The sequence below is a fragment of the Hemibagrus wyckioides genome, linkage group LG17 (assembly GCF_019097595.1).
Source record: "Hemibagrus wyckioides isolate EC202008001 linkage group LG17, SWU_Hwy_1.0, whole genome shotgun sequence".
Classification (NCBI taxonomy): domain Eukaryota; kingdom Metazoa; phylum Chordata; class Actinopteri; order Siluriformes; family Bagridae; genus Hemibagrus; species Hemibagrus wyckioides.
The window spans coordinates 5,439,179-5,464,498 of record NC_080726.1 but is presented as its reverse complement, the minus strand read 5'-3'; the positions used below and the strand labels follow the sequence as shown (position 1 = coordinate 5,464,498).

General features: G+C 36.6%; 1 protein-coding gene across 2 annotated transcripts in view; it reads right to left on the bottom strand.

Annotated features, from left to right (window-relative positions):
- The window catches only part of nbeab (neurobeachin b), a 451,655-nt gene that overhangs the window by 54,025 nt on the left and 372,310 nt on the right, over positions 1–25,320 (bottom strand). For both annotated transcript variants that reach the window (XM_058413684.1, XM_058413683.1), the window contains 2 exons: positions 7,585–7,722; positions 2,188–2,307 (listed from right to left, as the gene is read on the bottom strand). In XM_058413684.1, coding sequence (XP_058269667.1) covers positions 2,188–2,307; positions 7,585–7,722 — 258 coding nt within the window. The remainder of the gene's footprint in view (positions 1–2,187; positions 2,308–7,584; positions 7,723–25,320) is intronic.

Sequence of the window (25,320 nt, the reverse complement as noted above, 5' to 3'; positions counted from 1 at the left end):
AGCATTATTACCAATTACCCACTTACCCTCTCTCTGGAGTTCCCTTAAAGATTCTATGTAGAACTTTTGAGTGTTTCCCTACCCTTAAACATTTAAAGACATTTTAAAGTATCCTTCACATCAAGAGGCTGTATGTGCATGCTTTTGAGAAACATTATAGTATAATTTTCATTTATAATTTTAATTATAGGCTTTAAAGACAACCGACCAACCAACTAACCAAACAAACAAACAAACAAACAAATAAATAAATGCATTTAAAATAAAAAATAATTAAAAATAAATACATAAATAAATAAATAAACAAACAAAACAAATAAATAAATAAACAAGTTTTTTGTTTGTTTTTAAACTAACTATACAAAAATGTTTTACGTATCTGTACGTTTGTTTGGTGGGATCCAAATAGAACAATAGAACATGTCAAAACTAAACTTTACAGCATTTACAAAATTTACAGCATTTGGCAGAACCCCTTATCCAGAGAGACTTACCTACAAAATGGTTTTTTTTATACAACTGAGCAACAAGGGCCTTGCTCAAGGGCCCAGCAGTGGCAGCTTGGTGGACCTGGGATTCGAACTCACAACCTTCCAATTTGTTGTCCATCACCTCTAAGCTACCACAATCCCTCATAGGAAGCTAAAAACCTACCCACAGACCCATTGCCAAACCTGAACACTGCAGCATCCTAAACAGAGCCCTGTGCCTTTAGAGGAACTCTAGGAAACTGCAGAGGACGAAAGTTCTATGTAGAATCCTGCAAATGTGCTTCTCCTTTCCTACTTACCAAGTAGAACCCATTTAAAAAGCTAAAAAAAAAAAACAGAAAACCATGGGAAACCTGTTTCTCCTTATTTTCTTGCTCTAAAAACAGCATCTCTATTTGTGTCCAGTTCTCTTGTGTAAAATTCTACCTGTTCAGACACCTAAATAGTGTCTGTATTTGTTAACAAGCCCGATGTTCCAGCAGCTTCCTGCCTGAGTGTGTGTTTTGCCTGTACTCTGCATCGTAGCTTGCTGTTCCTGTGTCTCACGAGGCCAGAAACCGTGGCTTTACATAAAAAGACTACATTTTGAATAGCTTTTGTCATTAATGCTTTATTAATTGCCCGGGGTGAAGCGAACGCGACGTGGGGTGTGCTGGAAAAGTCTGACACTTTTAGGTCAGCACGAGTGTGTTCCTCTGTGTGCTGCAGAGCGAAGAATTGGAGGAGGAACAAGGCTGGGTTCTCCCTGCTGGTAAAAGATTCGCTTCGGCTCAGAGAGGTTCGCTTTTCTATAACAGGCCTTGGGCACGGAGTGAAATGAGGCTCTTATTATAAACGGTGTGAATTACATATTGGAACATGTTTAGGAGTGTGTGTTGCAGAGAGCGTTAATAATTTAGACAGCGAATATGAAGGGGAAGGCATGTCGCTGCAGATTAGGAGGTGAGTTTATGAGATATTTAAATACAAAATGGGAACTTTGAGGCGTAGTTCATTTGGAAAAGGTATTTGGGCAATGTTCACACTCGTGATAAATTCAGTTCATCAGCCAAGACATGTCTAGAGTCAAATTATTTTTTAAAAAATCTACTACTTATCAGTGCTATCATACAAAACCATTATGGCAAAGATATATATATACATTAGTCCCAAATATGAATACAAGCATTGTAAAGAACTTATTGTTAACCAGCTCTTCCTTCATGTAATTTCTGCTTTGAATAGACAGTGCTTACTGAGTTTATTTACTTCTAATTACTCCAAAAGCATCTTGTGCAATCAGAGATCGAGCGCATAATCCGTCACGTTTGTGTTTCAACTGCAGATGATGTGTTAGAGATTTAGGGGTCAGAGGACAGGAAGGAGAAAGCAAACACATGTAATCTGTAACTCTAAAAAATATATACAAATCACAGAAGAGTATAAAAACAGACAGATTCATCAGGATCTAAACGTAAAACAGATGAAGGGAATTAGGAAATGAAACAATGAGAGAACATTGAGGGAGCTAGGACCACGCGGAGAGCAAATAGAAGGATGTTTCAAAAAAATAACGTGCTGGGAAACATGTTGGGCCTCATGGTGAAGTGTCTGACGCTAGAAAAGCTCTCAAGATACTGAAATACTGAATGTGTGGATCTGTTAGCACTTCCTGATTTTTTAAAAGTATGCATGAACCTAGCGTCTCTTGTCTCACCTTGACATCCGAGGTGTCCCTCTGGCAGTGTCTCCACGACCGCAAGATCCCAGAGAAAGTACGGTTAGGGTGATGGAACTTGTTGCCATTGGTGCTGAGAAAGAAGGTCGTAAAAGGTTCCTGGATTGAAACAAAAAACACACACAAAGAACTTGTCACAGATTTCTGTTAACACATTTCATTAGCAAGAAATGTTTATTCCCGGGTGCCAAAACCACAACGCTGTGCAGCAGGATCCAGGCTGTGGAGTAATGGCCGCATCGCATTACACAGGATCACCATGTGATCCGTTTCCTGCCGAGCTTGACTGATAATTAAGCACTCGCTTCGACAAATCTGCATTTTTCAAAGGAACTAATATCATTCCGCTACATAAACACTGGCAAAGTGAAATCCAAATTCATTTCTATGGTAATTTGACGCAATCGCATGATTGAGCGCTCCAGGAAGCTGGAGGAAATGTTCCGTTTGCATAAACATCTCAATGTGGAGGACATATCTGTCAGATTATGGAGAGTTAGTGGAGGGTTTTTTCTCTTTTTTTTCCCTTCTTCTTCTCGCTTTCTCCGCTCGTTTATACCCACGGTGCCTGAGGCAGAATTAATTACTGAATGTGGCCTGTTGAGGAGCAGAGCTCTGCCTCTAATTGGCTCATATTCGCCATCATCAGCCCGAGCTGGAGTGACACGGTGAGGCAGGAGGAGGCAGCCGGGGGAGAGATGATGGCGTCTACATTTTCATTCAAGCCGAGCTTAACAGCTGTCACAGCACCCTTTCTCCAAATCATCATCATCAACTCTCTACGTTCTACTGGTGCAGCCAATTACAGCCATTTCATTTGTAATGTCTATGAAATTAAACATGTGCTGCTTATTTAATTGGGAATATATTTAAATGAGGAACTTTAAGCTTATTTGGGTGGCTTAGTATTGATAGTTTAATGGCTGCTGTAATGGTCTGCCATAAAGCTGGAGTTTTATATATAAATATGTAAATATAAAGTGATTTATTTTACATAAAATACAAATTGAATTAATATACTGAAAATAATTTTTCTTATGGGATTATATTTTTATTATTAATATTATTCACTCAATGTTATTCGCTTGTTTTGTTTTTATTTTGTCTTTATTTATTAATGGTATCGCTTTCTACTAAGCTATTAACACTAAGCTATTAACAAGTTAGATGTTATAGTGTGGTAAAAAATGACAAATCTGTGTGAAAACTAATGGAGAAATTTTAAAGAATTTTAAAATATTTAAAGACATTTTAAAGGGTATTTCACTACAAGACACTTTGAGAAACATCTACAGAAATAAAATAGAATTTTCCATTAATTATAGGCTATAAATATAATAAACTAACAAAAAAAGACATACGGAAATAATGAATAAATAAATAAATAAATAAATCTTTTTTTTTTTTGGTTTTTAAACTAACTATAAAATTGTTTTATTTATCTGTATCTTGTTGCTGCTGCTTAAGTTGTTGTTGACATCCCTCTCCTGCGAAACACATGAAACACATCTAAATTTTCTGAATTTTATAATAACAAGAAAAGTAAATACATCGTCTCCTCTCAGTTTCATTATTTTTTCAATGATATTGTGAACTTTACCAAAATTAAAATTATTAACTAAAAGTAAATTACTTAAGCAATATGTTCACCTGAGGAGAAATGGCTAAATCCTTAAAATTCATTTGAATTGTCCTATCATTAGCAAGCCTGCTAATTCCCAACATTTTAGCTTTGTCTCAAATGACCTTCCAGACAATATACACTTATGTACTGTGCACTATGTATTCTAGCGTCCAGTGTATGAACATTAGAAGGTTCGTATCATCTCAAATGGAACACAAAAACTAAAATTTTAAGCTGATTCCTGTCAAATGCATGGAACATGACGCTGTCGCGATGTTGAAAAGTAAATCTCAAATAAAACTTCAATAAGTTAAAAGACTTTTGTAAGACGTCTTGTCCACCAGAGCTTCGTCGGCTAATCTGAACATTTTTTCTTATCTAGCGTCAGTGGCTGGTAGCCCCGCTCCTCCTCTGCGACGTAAGCAAGGCTGCGAGTGTTGAGTTCATGAAGTGTTCAACATTCAACACTTAGTGTTTATCAGTTGAATAAACGCATTATCTCAGTACTTAAGTACAAAATACTAGAAGAGTGCACATGTATGCGATTTGAGACGTGTCTTGCATCTATGCTAATTTCATGCAGCCCTGTTACTTTTAACATTGTTACTCACTTTAAGGGAAAAAAGCGGCCATCATTAGCAAAGACAGCTTATAAAAATGGGGAGAATTTTTAATTAAAAATTATATAATAAGGTCACTTTATGGAAGCGATTGCGGAATCACACTAGCAGCACTAAGTAGCAAGACAACTGAAGTAAAACAGAAAGCGTTCTTGGTGCACACATCCCCCTCTTCCAGGTCAAACGAGGACAGGATAGTGAAGCCGTGATTGGCATGTGCTTCTCAGGAATTTCTGCTCTGTCTGATAGCCATAAAGCTAACACGCAGCGGCCTGTAAATCATTAGCGCTCACACATATGCTAGTTTAGTGGGCTGTGAAAGCCCGGCCTTCTCGGGCGGAACCTAAAACTGGCCCGACTGAGATGTTCAGTTTGACTTACGTTCTGTTGTGAGCGAAGCAGCTGACATGCGGCGCGATCGACTATCAAAGCCTCTCTCATTCAAACGTCTCGGTCTTTGGCTCTCGTATATTGAAATGTTACAAGGGAAACAGATGACGCTTAAACGAAGGGCATCTTGCGATCATTTTACAAACGCAACACTGCTGGAGTACTCGCAAAGTTTGTGATTAGTGGCTTTCCATGAGATCAAAGTTGCTTTCTATGAGATCCCATGCCCTGACAAGATCAAACGGGTGAAAATGAACTCCAGTTATGGCACTGAACAGATTATACACTCGTAGCATGTTTACTGGGATGAAACTAAATAATGCTAATCCTAAATAAACTGATACAGTTATAGAAAACGATATACATTTAACATTAGCATAATACTTCAGAGAATTCATAATAGTAATATTTATTTATATAGATATTTTTTATTTAGATAGATTTTGAATTTGGAAATGTTTAGTCTTTGACGTTTATAAGACAAAAAAAAAGTTTTAAATTTTTTTAAAAATACTTTTTTTTATGACCTGACATATATAAGCAAATAAATAAATAAATAAATAAATAAATAAATAAATAAATAAATAAATAAAATTAGAATAAAAGTAATTTTTAAAAAATTTGCAAAGCTGTGACAAATCAAAAAAATTTTTTTTTTAAATTTGTACATATTTAAAAAAAAAAAAAATTATCCAAAGCGATTTTTTTTATTTATTTATTTTTTTGTTTATGTGTTTCTTGATATTCAACATTTGACATGAGCACACATGACACATATTATGCTTACATTTCTGGCAGGTTGATAAATTTACCCAGCTCATAAGTTTGATTATATAGCATCAGCACAGAAGCAAAGGCTATTTTTTTTATTGTAGAATAATGCTAATAATAGGGATCAGTGCCTAAACCTCAAAAAAGCTTTATGGACTGAATGAAGAGACACAAATTCACACTACAAAACCTTGGAACGGAATTGGATGTCCAACATGATCATATAGGTGTGACTGTAAAGTGTCCACATATTTATGGCCATGCAGTGTAATATTAGTTGTAGTAATAATGTTAGAATTAGTAGCATTAATAGTAGCATTAGTATTAGCAGCAGCAGTAATAGTGAAAAGTAGTGATAGTAGTAGTAGAAGGAGTAGTAGTGGTCATATTATTATTAATATATTATTACTATTAGCAGCAGTAGTAGTAGTAGTATAAGTAGTAGTATTAGTATTAGCAGCAGTAGTAGTAGTAGTAGTATAAGTAGTAGTATTAGTATTAGCAGCAGTAGTAGTAGTAGTAGTATAAGTAGTAGTATTAGTATTAGCAGCAGTAGTAGTAGTAGTAGTAGTAGTATAAGTAGTAGTGGTTAGTATTAGCACCAGCAGTAGTGGTAGCTGTTATAAGTGTGGTATTAGTTAGCGGCCGCTTGGGTTGTGGTGGTGCCGTGGTGGGTGTACCAGCATTAGCGGCGGTGTGCTGCTGGTGGTGCCAAGTGGTGACCAGCTGGTGTTAGCGTGGGTGGTTGCTGGAGCCACGTGAGCAGTTGAGGTATTAGCGGCGGTGCCGCTAGTGGTTAGCAAGTGGTAGTGGTGGTGTTGGCGCGGCGGTGCTGCCACAAACCGTGGTATGAATGGTAGTAGTATTGGCGGCAGTTGGTTGGTGGTTAAATGGTGGCTGTTAATTGCGCACCAGCGCGGTGGCCGCCAGTGCAGCAGCACAAACAGGTGGTGCCACCATTGGTATTGGCCAGCGGTGGTGGTAGCTGGTAGAAGTAGTGGTGTGGTATTAGGCCAGCAGTGGTAGTAGTGGTAGTGGTATGAAGTGGTGGTATTGTTGGCAGCAGCACCGCAGTGGTAGCTAAATGGTGGTTGGTACTGGCGTGGTGGTAGTGGTAGTATAGTGGTGGTGTTGCTGTTGGCAGCGGTGGTAGTGAGTGGTGTGGTGTGGTGATCAGCGGCAGCCGTGCTGGTGCTGCTGGTATAAGTGGTGGTGCAATTGCCGGCCGGTGGTGGTGGTAGTGGTATGGTGGTGGTGTTAGTGGCGGCAGCTGGTGGTGGTGGTATGGAAATGGTGGTATTGGTTGCTAATCAGGCGGCGGTCGCTGCTGGTGGTGGTGCCACGCTGGTGGTATTAGCACCAGCAGCGGCGTGCCGCTGGTGGTGGTATAAGTAATGGCAGTGTTGTATTGGCAGTGGTGGTGGTGGTAGCTGGTATGAAGTGGTGGTTATTGGCAGCGGTGGTAGTGGTAGTGGTGTGGTGGTGCTATTGGTATTGGCAGCGGTGGTAGTAGTGGTGGTAGTATGGTGGTGGTATGGTGTGCGGCGGTGGTAGTGGTGGTGGTGTATAGTGGTGTTAATTGTTAGCGGCGGTGGTGGTGGTGGTAGTAGTGTAAGTGCGTGGTAGTTAGTATTAGCAGCAGTGCCGTGGTGGTAGTAGCTGGTATGGTAGTAGTATTGGTGGTGTTGGCAGCGGTGGTGGTAGTGGTATAAATGGTAGTATTGAGTATTGGCAGGCGGTGGTAGTGCAGTAGTAGTAGTAGTAGTATAAGTAGTAGTATTAGTATTAGCAGCAGTAGTAGTAGTAGTAGTATAAGTAGTAGTATTAGTATTAGCAGCAGTAGTAGTAGTAGTAGTATAAGTAGTAGTATTAGTATTAGCAGCAGTAGTAGTAGTAGTAGTAGTAGTAGTATAAGTAGTAGTATTAGTATTAGCAGTAGTAGTAGTAGTAGTAGTATGAAGCAGGGCTTACTATTCGGATGAGCCAGTGGAGAGTGGAGGTTGCAGATGAGTAGTGGGTGGAGTAGTGGCAGGGTGGAGCCTCGTCATCCCACGCTTCATAGCGCTCGGCAAAAAACACGGCACGTTTTGGGTTCAGAGCTCCGATTGGCTGCAAAATAAATAAATAAATAAATAAACAAACAAATTTGGAAAAAAGAATCAGAAAAATCCTATAATAGTAATACATCACACTGATACATGCTTTTATTCATGTACTTAAATAACTGATATATTTGGATTTGGCAGTATATTAAATGATTATTATTATTATATTCATCAATGTTAATGTCCTAATAACCACCTTATTACACACCTTTAACTAGTTCTATTCATGATTTACACCTGGCTATAATTCATTAACACACTAGTGGTAAATAATCATGTATTATAGACTATTAATTATCAATTAATTATCAATTTTACCCATTATCAATTTTATATATATATATTTATATATATATATATATATATAAATATATATATGTATATATATATATATATATATATATATATATATATATATACATACATACAGCTGAACAACATTTATTAATGGTTTATAAGTATGTTATTTTCCTTTTTAAGAAAAATATCCCTGGAAGTTACAAGAAGAAACATACATATACAACAATAATATTAATAATAATAATAATAATAATAATAATAATAATACACACACTGGCATTATTATTATTATTATTATTATTATTATTATTATTAGCAGTAGTAGTAGAAGTAGTATTACTTTAACTACTATTACTACTAGGAAAACCTCTTCTACTACTACTACTAACAATAATAATAATATTAATAATAATAATATAAATACACACACTGGCATTATTATTATTATTATTATTATTATTATTATTATTATTATTATTATTATTAGCAGTAGTAGTAGAAGTAGTATTACTTTAACTACTATTACTACTAGGAAAACCTCTTCTACTACTACTACTAACAATAATAATAATAATAATAATAATAATAATAATAATAATAATAATAATAATAATAATAATAATGCCAATATGTTTATTTATTTTATTTGTTTGTTTTCCAGCTAGAATGTTCTCCAGAGTGTATACTAGCAGCAAACCTACTACCAACATCCCTCCTGCTCCATGTCTGACCTTCAAAAACTCACTTTTGACAATAAACCCAAACAAACTTTTATATCCGAGCTCTTACACTGATAAACCCTGTCCTTTTTTTTAAAAGAACAGACAGGAAAACATCTCATAAAAACATCTGATGTGAACATTTGATCTGCAGTAACACTGTGCCAGGGGTGGGTAGAGTGCATGAGAAAACTGTGTGTGTGTGTGTGTGTGTATGAGCAGTATAGTCCTGAATGTTTGATGGGCGAGACGTTGCAGAGCTCCATTAGCTGCTGTGCTGGATACAGCACTGCTCTCTGTCTGTCACACCCTATTACACTCTCCGTCCTCAAACCTCAAATATTATCTGAGGATATGGTTTGTGTATGCCACGCAAACCTGAGATTTTTTACGTAAACTTTAAAACGTGGTTTGTGCCAGAAACAATATGCACTTGTGAGTAAACATCTGAGTGCGTTTGTAGCAATCTGAAAGGCTCCTGTTGAAGGTTGCAGATAATCTGGTGTGTCTTAACCTCATGTGACCTGATTTGCGCCATGTACATCCGCACACACACACACACACACACACACACTAACCGGAGCTGGCCTTTGTCTGCAGTTAAGCCCCTTTACACACTCCTGCACAATGTCCAGAGTAAACATCCACACTGGCATTTATTCAGCTGAGCTGGGTACAGACACCGCTGGTGATAAACCTGTCCTCGAACAACGTAAACAGTTTGCAGCCGTGAGAAATACAACCCCCCGAATAGAATCCGTCTCGGAATTTCAGCATTAAAATGCACAGTGACGTGTATTACTTGGAAGTGAAATTGTTTTTATTATCAACATAATGACCTGCGAGCTCTTAACCTTCAGCCTGATATTCACTCAATTGGCAGCGGAGCAGGAAAAAGCCAATAGCTTTAAATGTCATGAGGTTTCTCCATCGTCTAGCTTCCACGGTTCAGGCGCATACATCAGTTTGCTTAATTTGACCTGATTTTGGCTCTACAGACAAGCCCAATTAAACTCCTGTCCAAAATTTATCATCTTAGAACAGCCAGGTTTATTCACTGTGTTTGGCTCATGGCTGAGATTCTAGATATGTTGCTGTAAAATACGCATATATTACACCGACTGAGCTAATTAACAAGTTTACAAGTAGGACACGACCATGAGCAGTATAATTCGCGGATAACAGAATAAACAACAGAATAACTATCTACTGTAGAGTATCTTCTTCTTCTTTCGGCTTTTCCCTTCAGGGGTCGCCACATCTCTCTCCACCTATCCCTATCTTCTGTATCCTCAACACTTACACCCACTAGCTTCATATCCTCATTTCTTCCATCCATATACCTCCTCTTTGGCCTTCCTCTTTGCCTCCTGCCTGGCAGCTCCATGTCCAACATTCTCCTACCAATATACTCACTCTCCCTCCTCTGGACATGTCCAAACCATCTTAATCTGGCCTCCTAACTCTGTCCCCCAAACGTCCAACATGAGCTGTCCCTCTGATGTACTCGTTCCTAATCCTGTCCAACCTTGTCACTCCCAAAGAGAACCTCAACATCTTTTCAGAGTACTGATGATTCGCATGGTTAAATTTGGCAATGTTTTACGCCAGATGCCCTTCCTGACGCAACCCTCTCTATTTATCCGGGCTTGGGACCGGCACAGAAGTCACTGGACTGTGACCCCATGGCTAGATTATCTACTATAGAGTATACAATAAATATTTTAAGCTATATTTAAACACATTTCCACCTCCCTCCTAAAGAGTGCACTGCAGGGGGTGGAGCTTTCTGAACTTGATTGACAAGTAAGTATAGATGTCATTTTATTTATTGTATTTATCTTATTTGTTTGGATGTTAGATGTTTGCTTCATTTTTTCCCTCCTGTTTATAGATTATAGTGCGGCCAGAAATATTTTACAGAATTTTCTGGAATGTGTACAAACAACATTAACTTATTATTATTATTATTATTATTATTATTATTATTATTATTATTATTATTAATTTATTTATCTATTTATTTATTATTATTGTTATTATTATTTATTTATGTATTTATCTATTTATCTATTTATGTATTTATCTATTTATTATTATTATTATTATTATTATTATTATTATTATTATTATTATTATTTAACGTTATGTGGATGACTAGAAGAAATAGCAATGAAAATTAGCAATGAAAAATATTGCTGTTTTTGCTATTTTTTATTAAAAAAGAAAAGTAATCCAATCCCCCAATTCATGGTCACATTTTACATCAACTAATTCAAAACAAAGTGAAATTAAACGATTTCTACTTTCCCCCAGTTTAACAGTTTATCCCTCTGGGGGCAACATGACCCAGAATTCTAACTCCGGGAAGACGAGTGGAAAAAACCCAAGAGGAACAAGACAACAAAAGAAAACCTATCCCATACAGAAGCTTTTTATTAGGATTTTAGAATTTTCCATAAAAATCTAAATCTATAACCATTACGTCTTCTAGAGTTTTAAATTTTAATTTTATTTCTCCCAAACACAACCATACACAATATGACCTGACGTAGTGAAATGCTTTATGACTAGAATAAATCAAAATGAAGAGAACAATATAAAGAATAAAAACATACTCGTAATAGAATTTTTTTTAAAAATCCAATAAAAATAGAATGAACTATACAGAAGACAGTGGAAGTGGTAGCTCAGTGGTTGAGATGTTGGACTGCTTATTGAAAGGATTTGAGTTTAAATCCCACAACCCTCAAGCTGCCACTGTCTTGACCAAGCTGCCTTTATTTGAAGCCTTTATTTTTGACACATATACATCACAGCACAGAGAAATATCCCAGCTTTATAGGTTGGAGGTCAGAGAGCAGGGTCAGTCATGATGCAGTACCCCTGGACCAGGGAGGGTTAAGGATCTTGCTCAGGGGCCCAACAGTGGCAGCTTGGCAGTGCTAGGGCGTGAACCCTGATCCTCCAATCAATAACCCAGTGGTTAATAATAATAATCAATAACTCAAATGTTTAATAACCCTTAACCACTTGCGCTACCATTGTCCCTTTACTACTCAGTTGTATACAGGAAATAAATGTCTGCTATACATGTAGATACACCAATCAGGCATAACATTCTGAGCAGTGCCAGAAGTGAATAAGACTGATGATCTCCTCATCATGGCACCTGTTAGTGGGTGGGATATATTAGGCAGTAAGTGAACATTTTGTCCTCAAAGTTGATGTTAGAAGCAGGAAAAATGGACAAGCGTAAGGATTTGAGCGAGTTTGACGAAGGGCCAAATTGTGATGGCTAGACCACTGGATCAGAGCATCTCCAAAACTGCAGCTCTTGTGGGGTGTTCCCGGTCTGCAGTGGTCAGTATCTATCAAAAGTGGTCCAAGGAAGGAACATTGGTGAACCGGCGACAAGGTCATGGGCGGCCAAGGCTCATTGATGCACATGGGGAACGAAGGCTGGCCCGTGTGATCCGATCCAACAGAAGAGCTACTGTTGATCAAATTGCTGAAGAAGTTAATGCTGGTTCTGACAGAAAGGTGTCAGAATACACAGTGCAGGACGGGTCAGGGCTGTTTTAGCGGCAAAAGGGGGACCAACACAATATTAGGCAGGTGGTCATAATGTTATGCCTGGTTGATGTATGTGTGTGAATACAGATTAGTGTGGAACCAATGTGCAGATGTGTGCAACTGTACGCACATATATAACCTCTACATGATATGATAGAGGTAGCATGTGTTAAGTATATAGAGCTCAGAAAAAGTCCAGGTTCTAAGTGTTGTCAAATCAAGAAGCTTTTATTGTCCTGCTTGAGTTCTTCCTTGAATGCAACAGAGAGAAGAATTCCCCTCTGTATAAAGTTCTATGTAGACTCACAAACTGGGTTACAACTGTTGTATTGTGAAACCATTTAAAATGCTATATTTAACTAACCAAAAAAACACACTTAGAGGTTTTGAGTTAAATCCCAAAACTTACAAAATGCTCCTAATGACCCCTGATTCAAAAAAGTCTGATTTTCTGCTTTTCTGCATGCATCACTTAAATAAAAGCAAGCAGGTTCATTTAATCGCCCTCATGGCCAAAATGCTGACCTTAAGACCACATCATGGAGGACAGGAGGATTGATGCTGTTGAAAGATGCCTTTTAGATGACTGTACATCTATAACCTTCCATTAAAGATCTACGTTCAAAATCCATAGTAAAGCTCATTATGGCAAGCAAAGTCTTTTGTGGTGATCTGTGCTGAGAAGTGTAGCTCTCGACAGTGTGAAGCACGAGTTATTAGGAAAGAAATGTTCCTCAAGGGCTTGTTGGTTAATTAAGAGTTCCTGAAGGAGTTCCTCTAGGAACCTTTTCTAATATAGGGAAACATAATTAAAAATTCCTAACGGAGTTCTGTCTGATAAGGAAATGTTAAAGATTTTACACTGAACTTTTAATAATGAAAAACTGAAGGAGTTTTCGAGTTTACTTTTTTTTCATCTCCACAGTGAAAGTAAGGTAAGGCATGGTTTAGAAAACGCTGCTTAACCAGGAGCTGCCACAATGCAGCTATTCAATTTACTTCCTCAGGAGTTCTACAGTACAGCCCTTGTGAATACTCCATTAAAAAATCCTTTAGAGCAGGACAAATTGCCTCCCAGTCACCTGTGCTAGCACCAGCTGGAACCTGAAGCAGTCAATATTAATATAATCAATGTCACGGAGAGTGAGGAAGCAAGTCCTGAGGGAAGATCGATAGTCCTCTGGCTCTCCTGTGTAGCGGCATGTAGCTGCTGTGTTCATGGATTAGCATGGAGCATTAGCCAGTGTGAGACAATAAGTGGCCAGAAATCTAATGGAAGCTGTGAGAAAACTCTCGGCGCGAGTGACATCACTGGTGGAATGAAGCCAGCTTGATTAAAAATGCTACAACAAACGCTAGCTGATCAGAATGCTAAAAAGGAGAAGAATCGCGTCATCAAAATGTAGAGCTTTGACGTGGAAGAAGTTTCCACATGGTTCTGTTCTGTTACTCCCACCTTCACATCCTCCCCTTTCTGTCCTGCTCTTTTCCTCCCTTTTTAATGACCATCCTCACTAGAGTTAGCACAACCGGCCTGGACGATAGAGGGGTTTATGGAGATCTGCACAGATTAATGGGCTGATAATGAGCTGCCATGTGATGGCCAGAACCGAGCCTGATAGGGCAGGCAGCCACAGGAAGTCTCGCACTCTGTAAAAAGTTTGCATGGTGGAACCAGTCAAATGCTCAAGATGAGTCCAGTTCATTGGGAATGTAAAATCTACTTAACTGAGAAAATATTGTTTGGCATGAGAGAGAGGGCATGGCAAGTTCAGCTAAGCTGTTGGAGAAGTGAAGAGCATGTGGAGCAAAGAGGTTAAACATGTTTTCCAGTGGAAGTGAAGTGGGTGTACATTGGAGTGATTTCTTGAAAGAAATATTTTGGTCGAAAATTTAATTTGCAGTTTTCCACTTATTCGAAATATAGATGGTCGGCCAATATGTTTAATGACTGAACTCTTCAGATTTGCGTTGGAGTTGTGAGGTTAAAGTTGCTAAACAAAATATAAATATGATCCATTATTTATTCCAGTTGAAATATAAAGAAATAATCCACTAGTCATTTTTCCATGATGTGTATGTGTATGTGTATGTGTATGTGTATGTGTATGTGTACCAAATCGTGTGTAGTTGTGTATAGTGTATAAGTGTGAATAGTAAATAGGTGCATATAGTTGTGTATAGTGTATAGTTCCATATAATTTGCATAGTGTACAGGTGCGTATAGTTGTATAAAGTGTATATTGTATAGTTGTGTGTGGTGTATAGTGCATAGCTGTGTATAGTGTATAGTTTTGTATAGTATATAGGCACATATAGTTGTGTATAGTGTGTAGTGTATATTTGTGTATAGTGTGTAGTGTATAGTTGTGTATAGTGTTTAGAGTATAGTTGTGTATAGTGTGTAGTGTATATTTGTGTATAGTGTGTAGTGTATAGTTGTGTATAGTGTGTAGTGTATAGTTGTGTATAGTGTTTAGAGTATAGTTGTGTATAGTGTGTAGTGTATAGTTGTGTATAGTGTGTAGTGTATAGTTGTGTATAGTGTGTAGTGTATAGTTGTGTATAGTGTGTAGTGTATAGTTGTGTATAGTGTGTAGTGTATAGTTGTGTATAGTGTGTAGTGTATATTTGTGTATAGTGTGTAGTGTATAGTTGTGTATAGTGTGTAGTGTATAGTTGTGTATAGTGTTTAGAGTATAGTTGTGTATAGTGTGTAGTGTATAGTTGTGTATAGTGTGTAGTGTATAGTTGTGTATAGTGTGTAGTGTATAGTTGTGTATAGTGTGTAGTGTATAGTTGTGTATAGTGTGTAGTGTATAGTTGTGTATAGTGTTTAGAGTATAGTTGTGTATAGTGTGTAGTGTATAGTTGTGTATAGTGTTTAGAGTATAGTTGTGTATAGTGTGTAGTGTATAGTTGTGTATAGTGTGTAGTGTATAGTTGTGTATAGTGTTTAGAGTATAGTTGTGTATAGTGTGTAGTGTATATTTGTGTATAGTGTGTAGTGTATAGTTGTGTATAGTGTGTAGTGTATATTTGTGTATAGTGTGTAGTGTATAGTTGTGTATAGTGTTTAGAGTATAGTTGTGTATAGTGTGTAGTGTATATTTGTGTATAGTGTGTAGTGTATAGTTGTGTATAGTGTGTAGTGTATAGTTGTGTATAGTGTTTAGAGTATAGTTGTGTATAGTGTGTAGTGTATAGTTGTGTATAGTGTGTAGTGTATAGTTGTGTATAGTGTGTAGTGTATATTTGTGTATAGTGTGTAGTGTATAGTTGTGTATAGTGTGTAGTGTATAGTTGTGTATAGTGTTTAAAGTATAGTTGTGTATAGTGTGTAGTGTATAGTTGTGTATAGTGTGTAGTGTATAGTTGTGTATAGTGTGTAGTGTATAGTTGTGTATAGTGTGTAGTGTATAGTTGTGTATAGTGTTTAGAGTATAGTTGTGTATAGTGTGTAGTGTATAGTTGTGTATAGTGTTTAGAGTATAGTTGTGTATAGTGTGTAGTGTATAGTTGTGTATAGTGTGTAGTGTATAGTTGTGTATAGTGTTTAGAGTATAGTTGTGTATAGTGTGTAGTGTATATTTGTGTATAGTGTGTAGTGTATAGTTGTGTATAGTGTGTAGTGTATAGTTGTGTATAGTGTTTAGAGTATAGTTGTGTATAGTGTGTAGTGTATAGTTGTGTATAGTGTGTAGTGTATAGTTGTGTATAGTGTGTAGTGTATAGTTGTGTATAGTGTGTAGTGTATATTTGTGTATAGTGTGTAGTGTATAGTTGTGTATAGTGTGTAGTGTATAGTTGTGTATAGTGTTTAGAGTATAGTTGTGTATAGTGTGTAGTGTATATTTGTGTATAGTGTGTAGTGTATAGTTGTGTATAGTGTGTAGTGTATAGTTGTGTATAGTGTTTAGAGTATAGTTGTGTATAGTGTGTAGTGTATAGTTGTGTATAGTGTGTAGTGTATAGTTGTGTATAGTGTGTAGTGTATAGTTGTGTATAGTGTTTAGAGTATAGTTGTGTATAGTGTGTAGTGTATAGTTGTGTATAGTGTTTAGAGTATAGTTGTGTATAGTGTATAGTTGTGTATAGTGTGTAGTGTATAGTTGTGTATAGTGTGTAGTGTATAGTTGTGTATAGTGTTTAGAGTATAGTTGTGTATAGTGTGTAGTGTATAGTTGTGTATAGTGTGTAGTGTATAGTTGTGTATAGTGTGTAGTGTATAGTTGTGTATAGTGTTTAGAGTATAGTTGTGTATAGTGTGTAGTGTATAGTTGTGTATAGTGTGTAGTGTATAGTTGTGTATAGTGTTTAGAGTATAGTTGTGTATAGTGTGTAGTGTATAGTTGTGTATAGTGTGTAGTGTATAGTTGTGTATAGTGTTTAGAGTATAGTTGTGTATAGTGTGTAGTGTATAGTTGTGTATAGTGTTTAGAGTATAGTTGTGTATAGTGTGTAGTGTATAGTTGTGTATAGTGTTTAGAGTATAGTTGTGTATAGTGTGTAGTGTATAGTTGTGTATAGTGTTTAGAGTATAGTTGTGTATAGTGTGTAGTGTATAGTTGTGTATAGTGTGTAGTGTATAGTTGTGTATAGTGTTTAGAGTATAGTTGTGTATAGTGTGTAGTGTATATTTGTGTATAGTGTGTAGTGTATAGTTGTGTATAGTGTGTAGTGTATAGTTGTGTATAGTGTGTAGTGTATATTTGTGTATAGTGTGTAGTGTATAGTTGTGTATAGTGTGTAGTGTATAGTTGTGTATAGTGTTTAGAGTATAGTTGTGTATAGTGTGTAGTGTATATTTGTGTATAGTGTGTAGTGTATAGTTGTGTATAGTGTGTAGTGTATAGTTGTGTATAGTGTGTAGTGTATAGTTGTGTATAGTGTTTAGAGTATAGTTGTGTATAGTGTGTAGTGTATATTTGTGTATAGTGTGTAGTGTATAGTTGTGTATAGTGTGTAGTGTATAGTTGTGTATAGTGTGTAGTGTATAGTTGTGTATAGTGTTTAGAGTATAGTTGTGTATAGTGTGTAGTGTATATTTGTGTATAGTGTGTAGTGTATAGTTGTGTATAGTGTTTAGAGTATAGTTGTGTATAGTGTGTAGTGTATAGTTGTGTATAGTGTGTAGTGTATAGTTGTGTATAGTGTGTAGTGTATAGTTGTGTGTAGTGTTTAGAGTATAGTTGTGTATAGTGTGTAGTGTATAGTTGTGTATAGTGTTTAGAGTATAGTTGTGTATAGTGTGTAGTGTATAGTTGTGTATAGTGTTTAGAGTATAGTTGTGTATAGTGTGTAGTGTATAGTTGTGTATAGTGTGTAGTGTATAGTTGTGTATAGTGTGTAGTGTATAGTTGTGTATAGTGTGTAGTGTATAGTTGTGTATAGTGTTTAGAGTATAGTTGTGTATAGTGTGTAGTGTATAGTTGTGTATAGTGTGTAGTGTATAGTTGTGTATAGTGTTTAGAGTATAGTTGTGTATAGTGTGTAGTGTATATTTGTGTATAGTGTGTAGTGTATAGTTGTGTATAGTGTTTAGAGTATAGTTGTGTATAGTGTGTAGTGTATAGTTGTGTATAGTGTGTAGTGTATAGTTGTGTATAGTGTGTAGTGTATAGTTGTGTATAGTGTTTAGAGTATAGTTGTGTATAGTGTGTAGTGTATAGTTGTGTATAGTGTGTAGTGTATAGTTGTGTATAGTGTGTAGTGTATAGTTGTGTATAGTGTTTAGAGTATAGTTGTGTATAGTGTGTAGTGTATAGTTGTGTATAGTGTGTAGTGTATAGTTGTGTATAGTGTTTAGAGTATAGTTGTGTATAGTGTGTAGTGTATAGTTGTGTATAGTGTGTAGTGTATAGTTGTGTATAGTGTTTAAAGTATAGTTGTGTATAGTGTGTAGTGTATAGTTGTGTATAGTGTTTAGAGTATAGTTGTGTATAGTGTGTAGTGTATAGTTGTGTATAGTGTTTAGAGTATAGTTGTGTATAGTGTGTAGTGTATAGTTGTGTATAGTGTTTAGAGTATAGTTGTGTATAGTGTGTAGTGTATAGTTGTGTATAGTGTGTAGTGTATAGTTGTGTATAGTGTTTAGAGTATAGTTGTGTATAGTGTGTAGTGTATAGTTGTGTATAGTGTTTAGAGTATAGCTGTGTATAGTGTGTAGTGTATAGTTGTGTATAGTGTGTAGAGTATAGTTGTGTATAGTGTGTAGTGTATAGTTGTGTATAGTGTGTAGTGTATAGTTGTGTATAGTGTGTAGTGTATAGTTGTGTATAGTGTGTAGTGTATAGTTGTGTATAGTGTTTAGAGTATAGTTGTGTATAGTGTGTAGTGTATAGTTGTGTATAGTGTTTAGAGTATAGTTGTGTATAGTGTGTAGTGTATAGTTGTGTATAGTGTTTAGAGTATAGTTGTGTATAGTGTGTAGTGTATAGTTGTGTATAGTGTGTAGTGTATAGTTGTGTATAGTGTTTAGAGTATAGTTGTGTATAGTGTGTAGTGTATAGTTGTGTATAGTGTTTAGAGTATAGTTGTGTATAGTGTGTAGTGTATAGTTGTGTATAGTGTTTAGAGTATAGTTGTGTATAGTGTGTAGTGTATAGTTGTGTATAGTGTGTAGTGTATAGTTGTGTATAGTGTGTAGTGTATAGTTGTGTATAGTGTGTAGTGTATATTTGTGTATAGTGTGTAGTGTATAGTTGTGTATAGTGTGTAGTGTATAGTTGTGTATAGTGTTTAGAGTATAGTTGTGTATAGTGTGTAGTGTATATTTGTGTATAGTGTGTAGTGTATAGTTGTGTATAGTGTGTAGTGTATAGTTGTGTATAGTGTTTAGAGTATAGTTGTGTATAGTGTGTAGTGTATAGTTGTGTATAGTGTGTAGTGTATAGTTGTGTATAGTGTGTAGTGTATAGTTGTGTATAGTGTTTAGAGTATAGTTGTGTATAGTGTGTAGTGTATAGTTGTGTATAGTGTTTAGAGTATAGTTGTGTATAGTGTATAGTTGTGTATAGTGTGTAGTGTATAGTTGTGTATAGTGTGTAGTGTATAGTTGTGTATAGTGTTTAGAGTATAGTTGTGTATAGTGTGTAGTGTATAGTTGTGTATAGTGTGTAGTGTATAGTTGTGTATAGTGTGTAGTGTATAGTTGTGTATAGTGTTTAGAGTATAGTTGTGTATAGTGTGTAGTGTATAGTTGTGTATAGTGTGTAGTGTATAGTTGTGTATAGTGTTTAGAGTATAGTTGTGTATAGTGTGTAGTGTATAGTTGTGTATAGTGTGTAGTGTATAGTTGTGTATAGTGTTTAGAGTATAGTTGTGTATAGTGTGTAGTGTATAGTTGTGTATAGTGTTTAGAGTATAGTTGTGTATAGTGTGTAGTGTATAGTTGTGTATAGTGTTTAGAGTATAGTTGTGTATAGTGTGTAGTGTATAGTTGTGTATAGTGTTTAGAGTATAGTTGTGTATAGTGTGTAGTGTATAGTTGTGTATAGTGTGTAGTGTATAGTTGTGTATAGTGTTTAGAGTATAGTTGTGTATAGTGTGTAGTGTATATTTGTGTATAGTGTGTAGTGTATAGTTGTGTATAGTGTGTAGTGTATAGTTGTGTATAGTGTGTAGTGTATATTTGTGTATAGTGTGTAGTGTATAGTTGTGTATAGTGTGTAGTGTATAGTTGTGTATAGTGTTTAGAGTATAGTTGTGTATAGTGTGTAGTGTATATTTGTGTATAGTGTGTAGTGTATAGTTGTGTATAGTGTGTAGTGTATAGTTGTGTATAGTGTGTAGTGTATAGTTGTGTATAGTGTTTAGAGTATAGTTGTGTATAGTGTGTAGTGTATATTTGTGTATAGTGTGTAGTGTATAGTTGTGTATAGTGTGTAGTGTATAGTTGTGTATAGTGTGTAGTGTATAGTTGTGTATAGTGTTTAGAGTATAGTTGTGTATAGTGTGTAGTGTATATTTGTGTATAGTGTGTAGTGTATAGTTGTGTATAGTGTTTAGAGTATAGTTGTGTATAGTGTGTAGTGTATAGTTGTGTATAGTGTGTAGTGTATAGTTGTGTATAGTGTGTAGTGTATAGTTGTGTGTAGTGTTTAGAGTATAGTTGTGTATAGTGTGTAGTGTATAGTTGTGTATAGTGTTTAGAGTATAGTTGTGTATAGTGTGTAGTGTATAGTTGTGTATAGTGTTTAGAGTATAGTTGTGTATAGTGTGTAGTGTATAGTTGTGTATAGTGTGTAGTGTATAGTTGTGTATAGTGTGTAGTGTATAGTTGTGTATAGTGTGTAGTGTATAGTTGTGTATAGTGTTTAGAGTATAGTTGTGTATAGTGTGTAGTGTATAGTTGTGTATAGTGTGTAGTGTATAGTTGTGTATAGTGTTTAGAGTATAGTTGTGTATAGTGTGTAGTGTATATTTGTGTATAGTGTGTAGTGTATAGTTGTGTATAGTGTTTAGAGTATAGTTGTGTATAGTGTGTAGTGTATAGTTGTGTATAGTGTGTAGTGTATAGTTGTGTATAGTGTGTAGTGTATAGTTGTGTATAGTGTTTAGAGTATAGTTGTGTATAGTGTGTAGTGTATAGTTGTGTATAGTGTGTAGTGTATAGTTGTGTATAGTGTGTAGTGTATAGTTGTGTATAGTGTTTAGAGTATAGTTGTGTATAGTGTGTAGTGTATAGTTGTGTATAGTGTGTAGTGTATAGTTGTGTATAGTGTTTAGAGTATAGTTGTGTATAGTGTGTAGTGTATAGTTGTGTATAGTGTGTAGTGTATAGTTGTGTATAGTGTTTAGAGTATAGTTGTGTATAGTGTGTAGTGTATAGTTGTGTATAGTGTTTAGAGTATAGTTGTGTATAGTGTGTAGTGTATAGTTGTGTATAGTGTTTAGAGTATAGTTGTGTATAGTGTGTAGTGTATAGTTGTGTATAGTGTTTAGAGTATAGTTGTGTATAGTGTGTAGTGTATAGTTGTGTATAGTGTGTAGTGTATAGTTGTGTATAGTGTTTAGAGTATAGTTGTGTATAGTGTGTAGTGTATAGTTGTGTATAGTGTTTAGAGTATAGCTGTGTATAGTGTGTAGTGTATAGTTGTGTATAGTGTTTAGAGTATAGTTGTGTATAGTGTGTAGTGTATAGTTGTGTATAGTGTGTAGTGTATAGTTGTCTATAGTGTTTAGAGTACAGTGCACTTAGTGTACAGTTGTGTGTACAGTTGTGTGTACAGTGGTGTGTACAGTGGTGTGTACAGTTGTGTATAGTGTACAGTTGTGTGTACAGTGGTGTATAGTGTACAGTTGTGTGCACAGTTGTGTGTACAGTTGTGCATAGTGTACAGTTGTGTGTACAGTGGTGTATAGTGTACAGTTGTGTATAGTTTACAGTTGTGTGTACAGTGGTGTATAGGGTACAGTTGTGTAAAGTGTACAGTTGTGTGTACAGTTGTGTATAGTGTACAGTTGTGTATAGTTTACAGTTGTGTGTACAGTGGTGTATAGTGTACAGTTGTGTGTACAGTTGTGTGTACAGGTGTGTATAGTGTACAGTTGTGTGTACAGTTGTGTGTACAGGTGTGTATAGTGTACAGTTGTGTGTACAGTTGTGTATAGGGTACAGTGGTGTATAGTGTACAGTTGTGTGTACAGTTGTGTATAGTGTACAGTTGTGTGTACAGTTGTGTATAGGGTACAGTGGTGTATAGTGTACAGTTGTGTGTACAGTTGTGTATAGTGTACAGTTGTGTGTACAGTTGTGTATAGGGTACAGTGGTGTATAGTGTACAGTTGTGTGTACAGTTGTGTATAGTGTACAGTTGTGTGTACAGTTGTGTGTACAGTTGTGTATAGGGTACAGTTGTGTGTACAGTTGTGTGTACAGTTGTGTGTACAGTGGTGTATAGTGTACAGTTGTGTGTACAGTTGTGTGTACAGTGGTGTATAGTGTACAGTTGTGTGTACAGTGGTGTATAGTGTACAGTTGTGTGTTCAGGTGTGTATAGTGTACAGTTGTGTATAGTGTACAGGTGTGTATAGTGTACAGTTGTGTGTACAGGTGTGTATAGTGTACAGTTGTGTATAGTGTACAGTTGTGTGTACAGGTGTGTATAGTGTACAGTTGTGTATAGTGTACAGTTGTGTGTACAGGTGTGTATAGTGTACAGTTGTGTATAGTGTACAGTTGTGTGTACAGTGGTGTATAGTGTACAGTTGTGTGTACAGTTGTGTATAGTGTACAGTTGTGTGTACAGTGGTGTATAGTGTACAGTTGTGTGTACAGGTGTGTATAGGGTACAGTGGTGTATAGTGTACAGTGGTATGTACAGTGGTGTATAGTGTACAGTTGTGTGTACAGTGGTGTATAGTGTACAGTTGTGTGTACAGTTGTGTATAGTGTACAGTTGTGTGTACAGGTGTGTATAGTGTACAGTTGTGTATAGTGTACAGTTGTGTGTACAGTGGTGTATAGTGTAGAGTTGTGTGTACAGGTGTGTATAGTGTACAGTTGTGTATAGTGTACAGTTGTGTGTACAGGTGTGTATAGTGTACAGTTGTGTGAACAGGTGTGTAAGTGTACAGTTGTGTGTACAGGTGTGTATAGGGTACAGTGGTGTGTACAGGTGTGTATAGTGTACAGTTGTGTGAACAGGTGTGTATAGTGTACAGTTGTGTGTACAGTTGTGTGTACAGGTGTGTATAGGGTACAGTGGTGTGTATAGTGTACAGTTGTGTGTACAGGTGTGTATAGTGTACAGTTGTGTGAACAGGTGTGTATAGTGTACAGTTGTGTGTACAGTTGTGTGTACAGGTGTGTATAGTGTACAGTTGTGTGAACAGGTGTGTATAGTGTACAGTTGTGTGTACAGTTGTGTGTACAGGTGTGTATAGGGTACAGTGGTGTGTACAGGTGTGTATAGTGTACAGTTGTGTGAACAGGTGTGTATAGTGTACAGTTGTGTGTACAGTTGTGTGTACAGGTGTGTGTACAGGTGTGTATAGGGTACAGTGGTGTGTACAGTTGTGTATAGTGTACAGTTGTGTGTACAGTTGTGTATAGTGTACAGTTGTGTGTACAGTTGTGTGTACAGGTGTGTATAGTGTACAGTTGTGTGTACAGTTGTGTATAGTGTACAGTTGTGTATAGTGTACAGTTGTGTGTACAGTGGTGTATAGTGTACAGTTGTGTGTACAGTGGTGTATAGTGTACAGTTGTGTGTACAGATGTGTATAGTGTACAGTTGTGTGTACAGTTGTGTATAGTGTACAGTTGTGTGTACAGCGGTGTATAGTGTACAGTTGTGTGTACAGTTGTGTATAGTGTACAGTTGTGTGTACAGGTGTGTATAGTGTACAGTTGTGTATAGTGTACAGTTGTGTGTACAGGTGTGTATAGTGTACAGTTGTGTGTACAGATGTGTATAGTGTACAGTTGTGTATAGTGTACAGTTGTGTGTACAGGTGTGTATAGTGTACAGTTGTGTGAACAGGTGTGTAAGTGTACAGTTGTGTGTACAGTTGTGTATAGTGTACAGTTGTGTGTACAGTGGTGTATAGTGTACAGTTGTGTGTACAGTTGTGTATAGTGTACAGTTGTGTGTACAGTTGTGTATAGTGTACAGTTGTGTGTACAGTGGTGTATAGTGTACAGTTGTGTGTACAGTTGTGTATAGTGTACAGTTGTGTGTACAGGTGTGTATAGTGTACAGTTGTGTATAGTGTACAGTTGTGTGTACAGTGGTGTATAGTGTACAGTTGTGTGTACAGGTGTGTATAGTGTACAGTTGTGTGTACAGGTGTGTATAGTGTACAGTTGTGTGAACAGGTGTGTAAGTGTACAGTTGTGTGTACAGGTGTGTATAGGGTACAGTGGTGTGTACAGGTGTGTATAGTGTACAGTTGTGTGAACAGGTGTGTATAGTGTACAGTTGTGTGTACAGTTGTGTGTATAGGTGTGTATAGTGTACAGTTGTGTGAACAGGTGTGTATAGTGTACAGTTGTGTGTACAGTTGTGTGTATAGGGTACAGTGGTGTGTACAGGTGTGTATAGTGTACAGTTGTGTGAACAGGTGTGTATAGTGTACAGTTGTGTGTACAGTTGTGTGTACAGGTGTGTATAGGGTACAGTGGTGTGTACAGGTGTGTATAGTGTACAGTTGTGTGTACAGTTGTGTATAGTGTACAGTTGTGTGTACAGTTGTGTGTACAGGTGTGTATAGGGTACAGTGGTGTATAGTGTACAGTTGTGTGTACAGTGGTGTATAGTGTACAGTTGTGTGTACAGTGGTGTATAGTGTACAGTTGTGTGTACAGATGTGTGTACAGGTGTGTATAGTGTACAGTTGTGTGTACAGTTGTGTATAGTGTACAGTTGTGTGTACAGTGGTGTATAGTTGTGTGTACAGTGGTGTATAGTGTACAGTTGTGTGTACAGATGTGTATAGTGTACAGTTGTGTGTACAGTTGTGTGTACAGGTGTGTATAGTGTACAGTTGTGTGTACAGTTGTGTATAGTGTACAGTTGTGTGTACAGTGGTGTATAGTTGTGTGTACAGTGGTGTATAGTGTACAGTTGTGTGTACAGATGTGTATAGTGTACAGTTGCATATCGTGTACAGTTGTGTGTACAGGTGTGTATAGTGTACAGTTGTGTGTACAGGTGTGTATAGTGTACAGTTGTGTGTACAGTGGTGTATAGTGTACAGTTGTGTGTACAGTGGTGTATAGTTGTGTGTACAGTGGTGTATAGTGTACAGTTGTGTGTACAGATGTGTATAGTGTACAGTTGCATATCGTGTACAGTTGTGTGTACAGTTGTGTGTACAGGTGTGTATAGTGTACAGTTGTGTGTACAGTGGTGTATAGTGTACAGTTGTGTGTACAGTTGTGTGTACAGGTGTGTATAGTGTACAGTTGTGTGTACAGGTGTGTATAGTGTACAGTTGTGTGTACAGTGGTGTATAGTGTACAATTGTGTGTACAGTTGTGTGTACAGTTGTGTGTACAG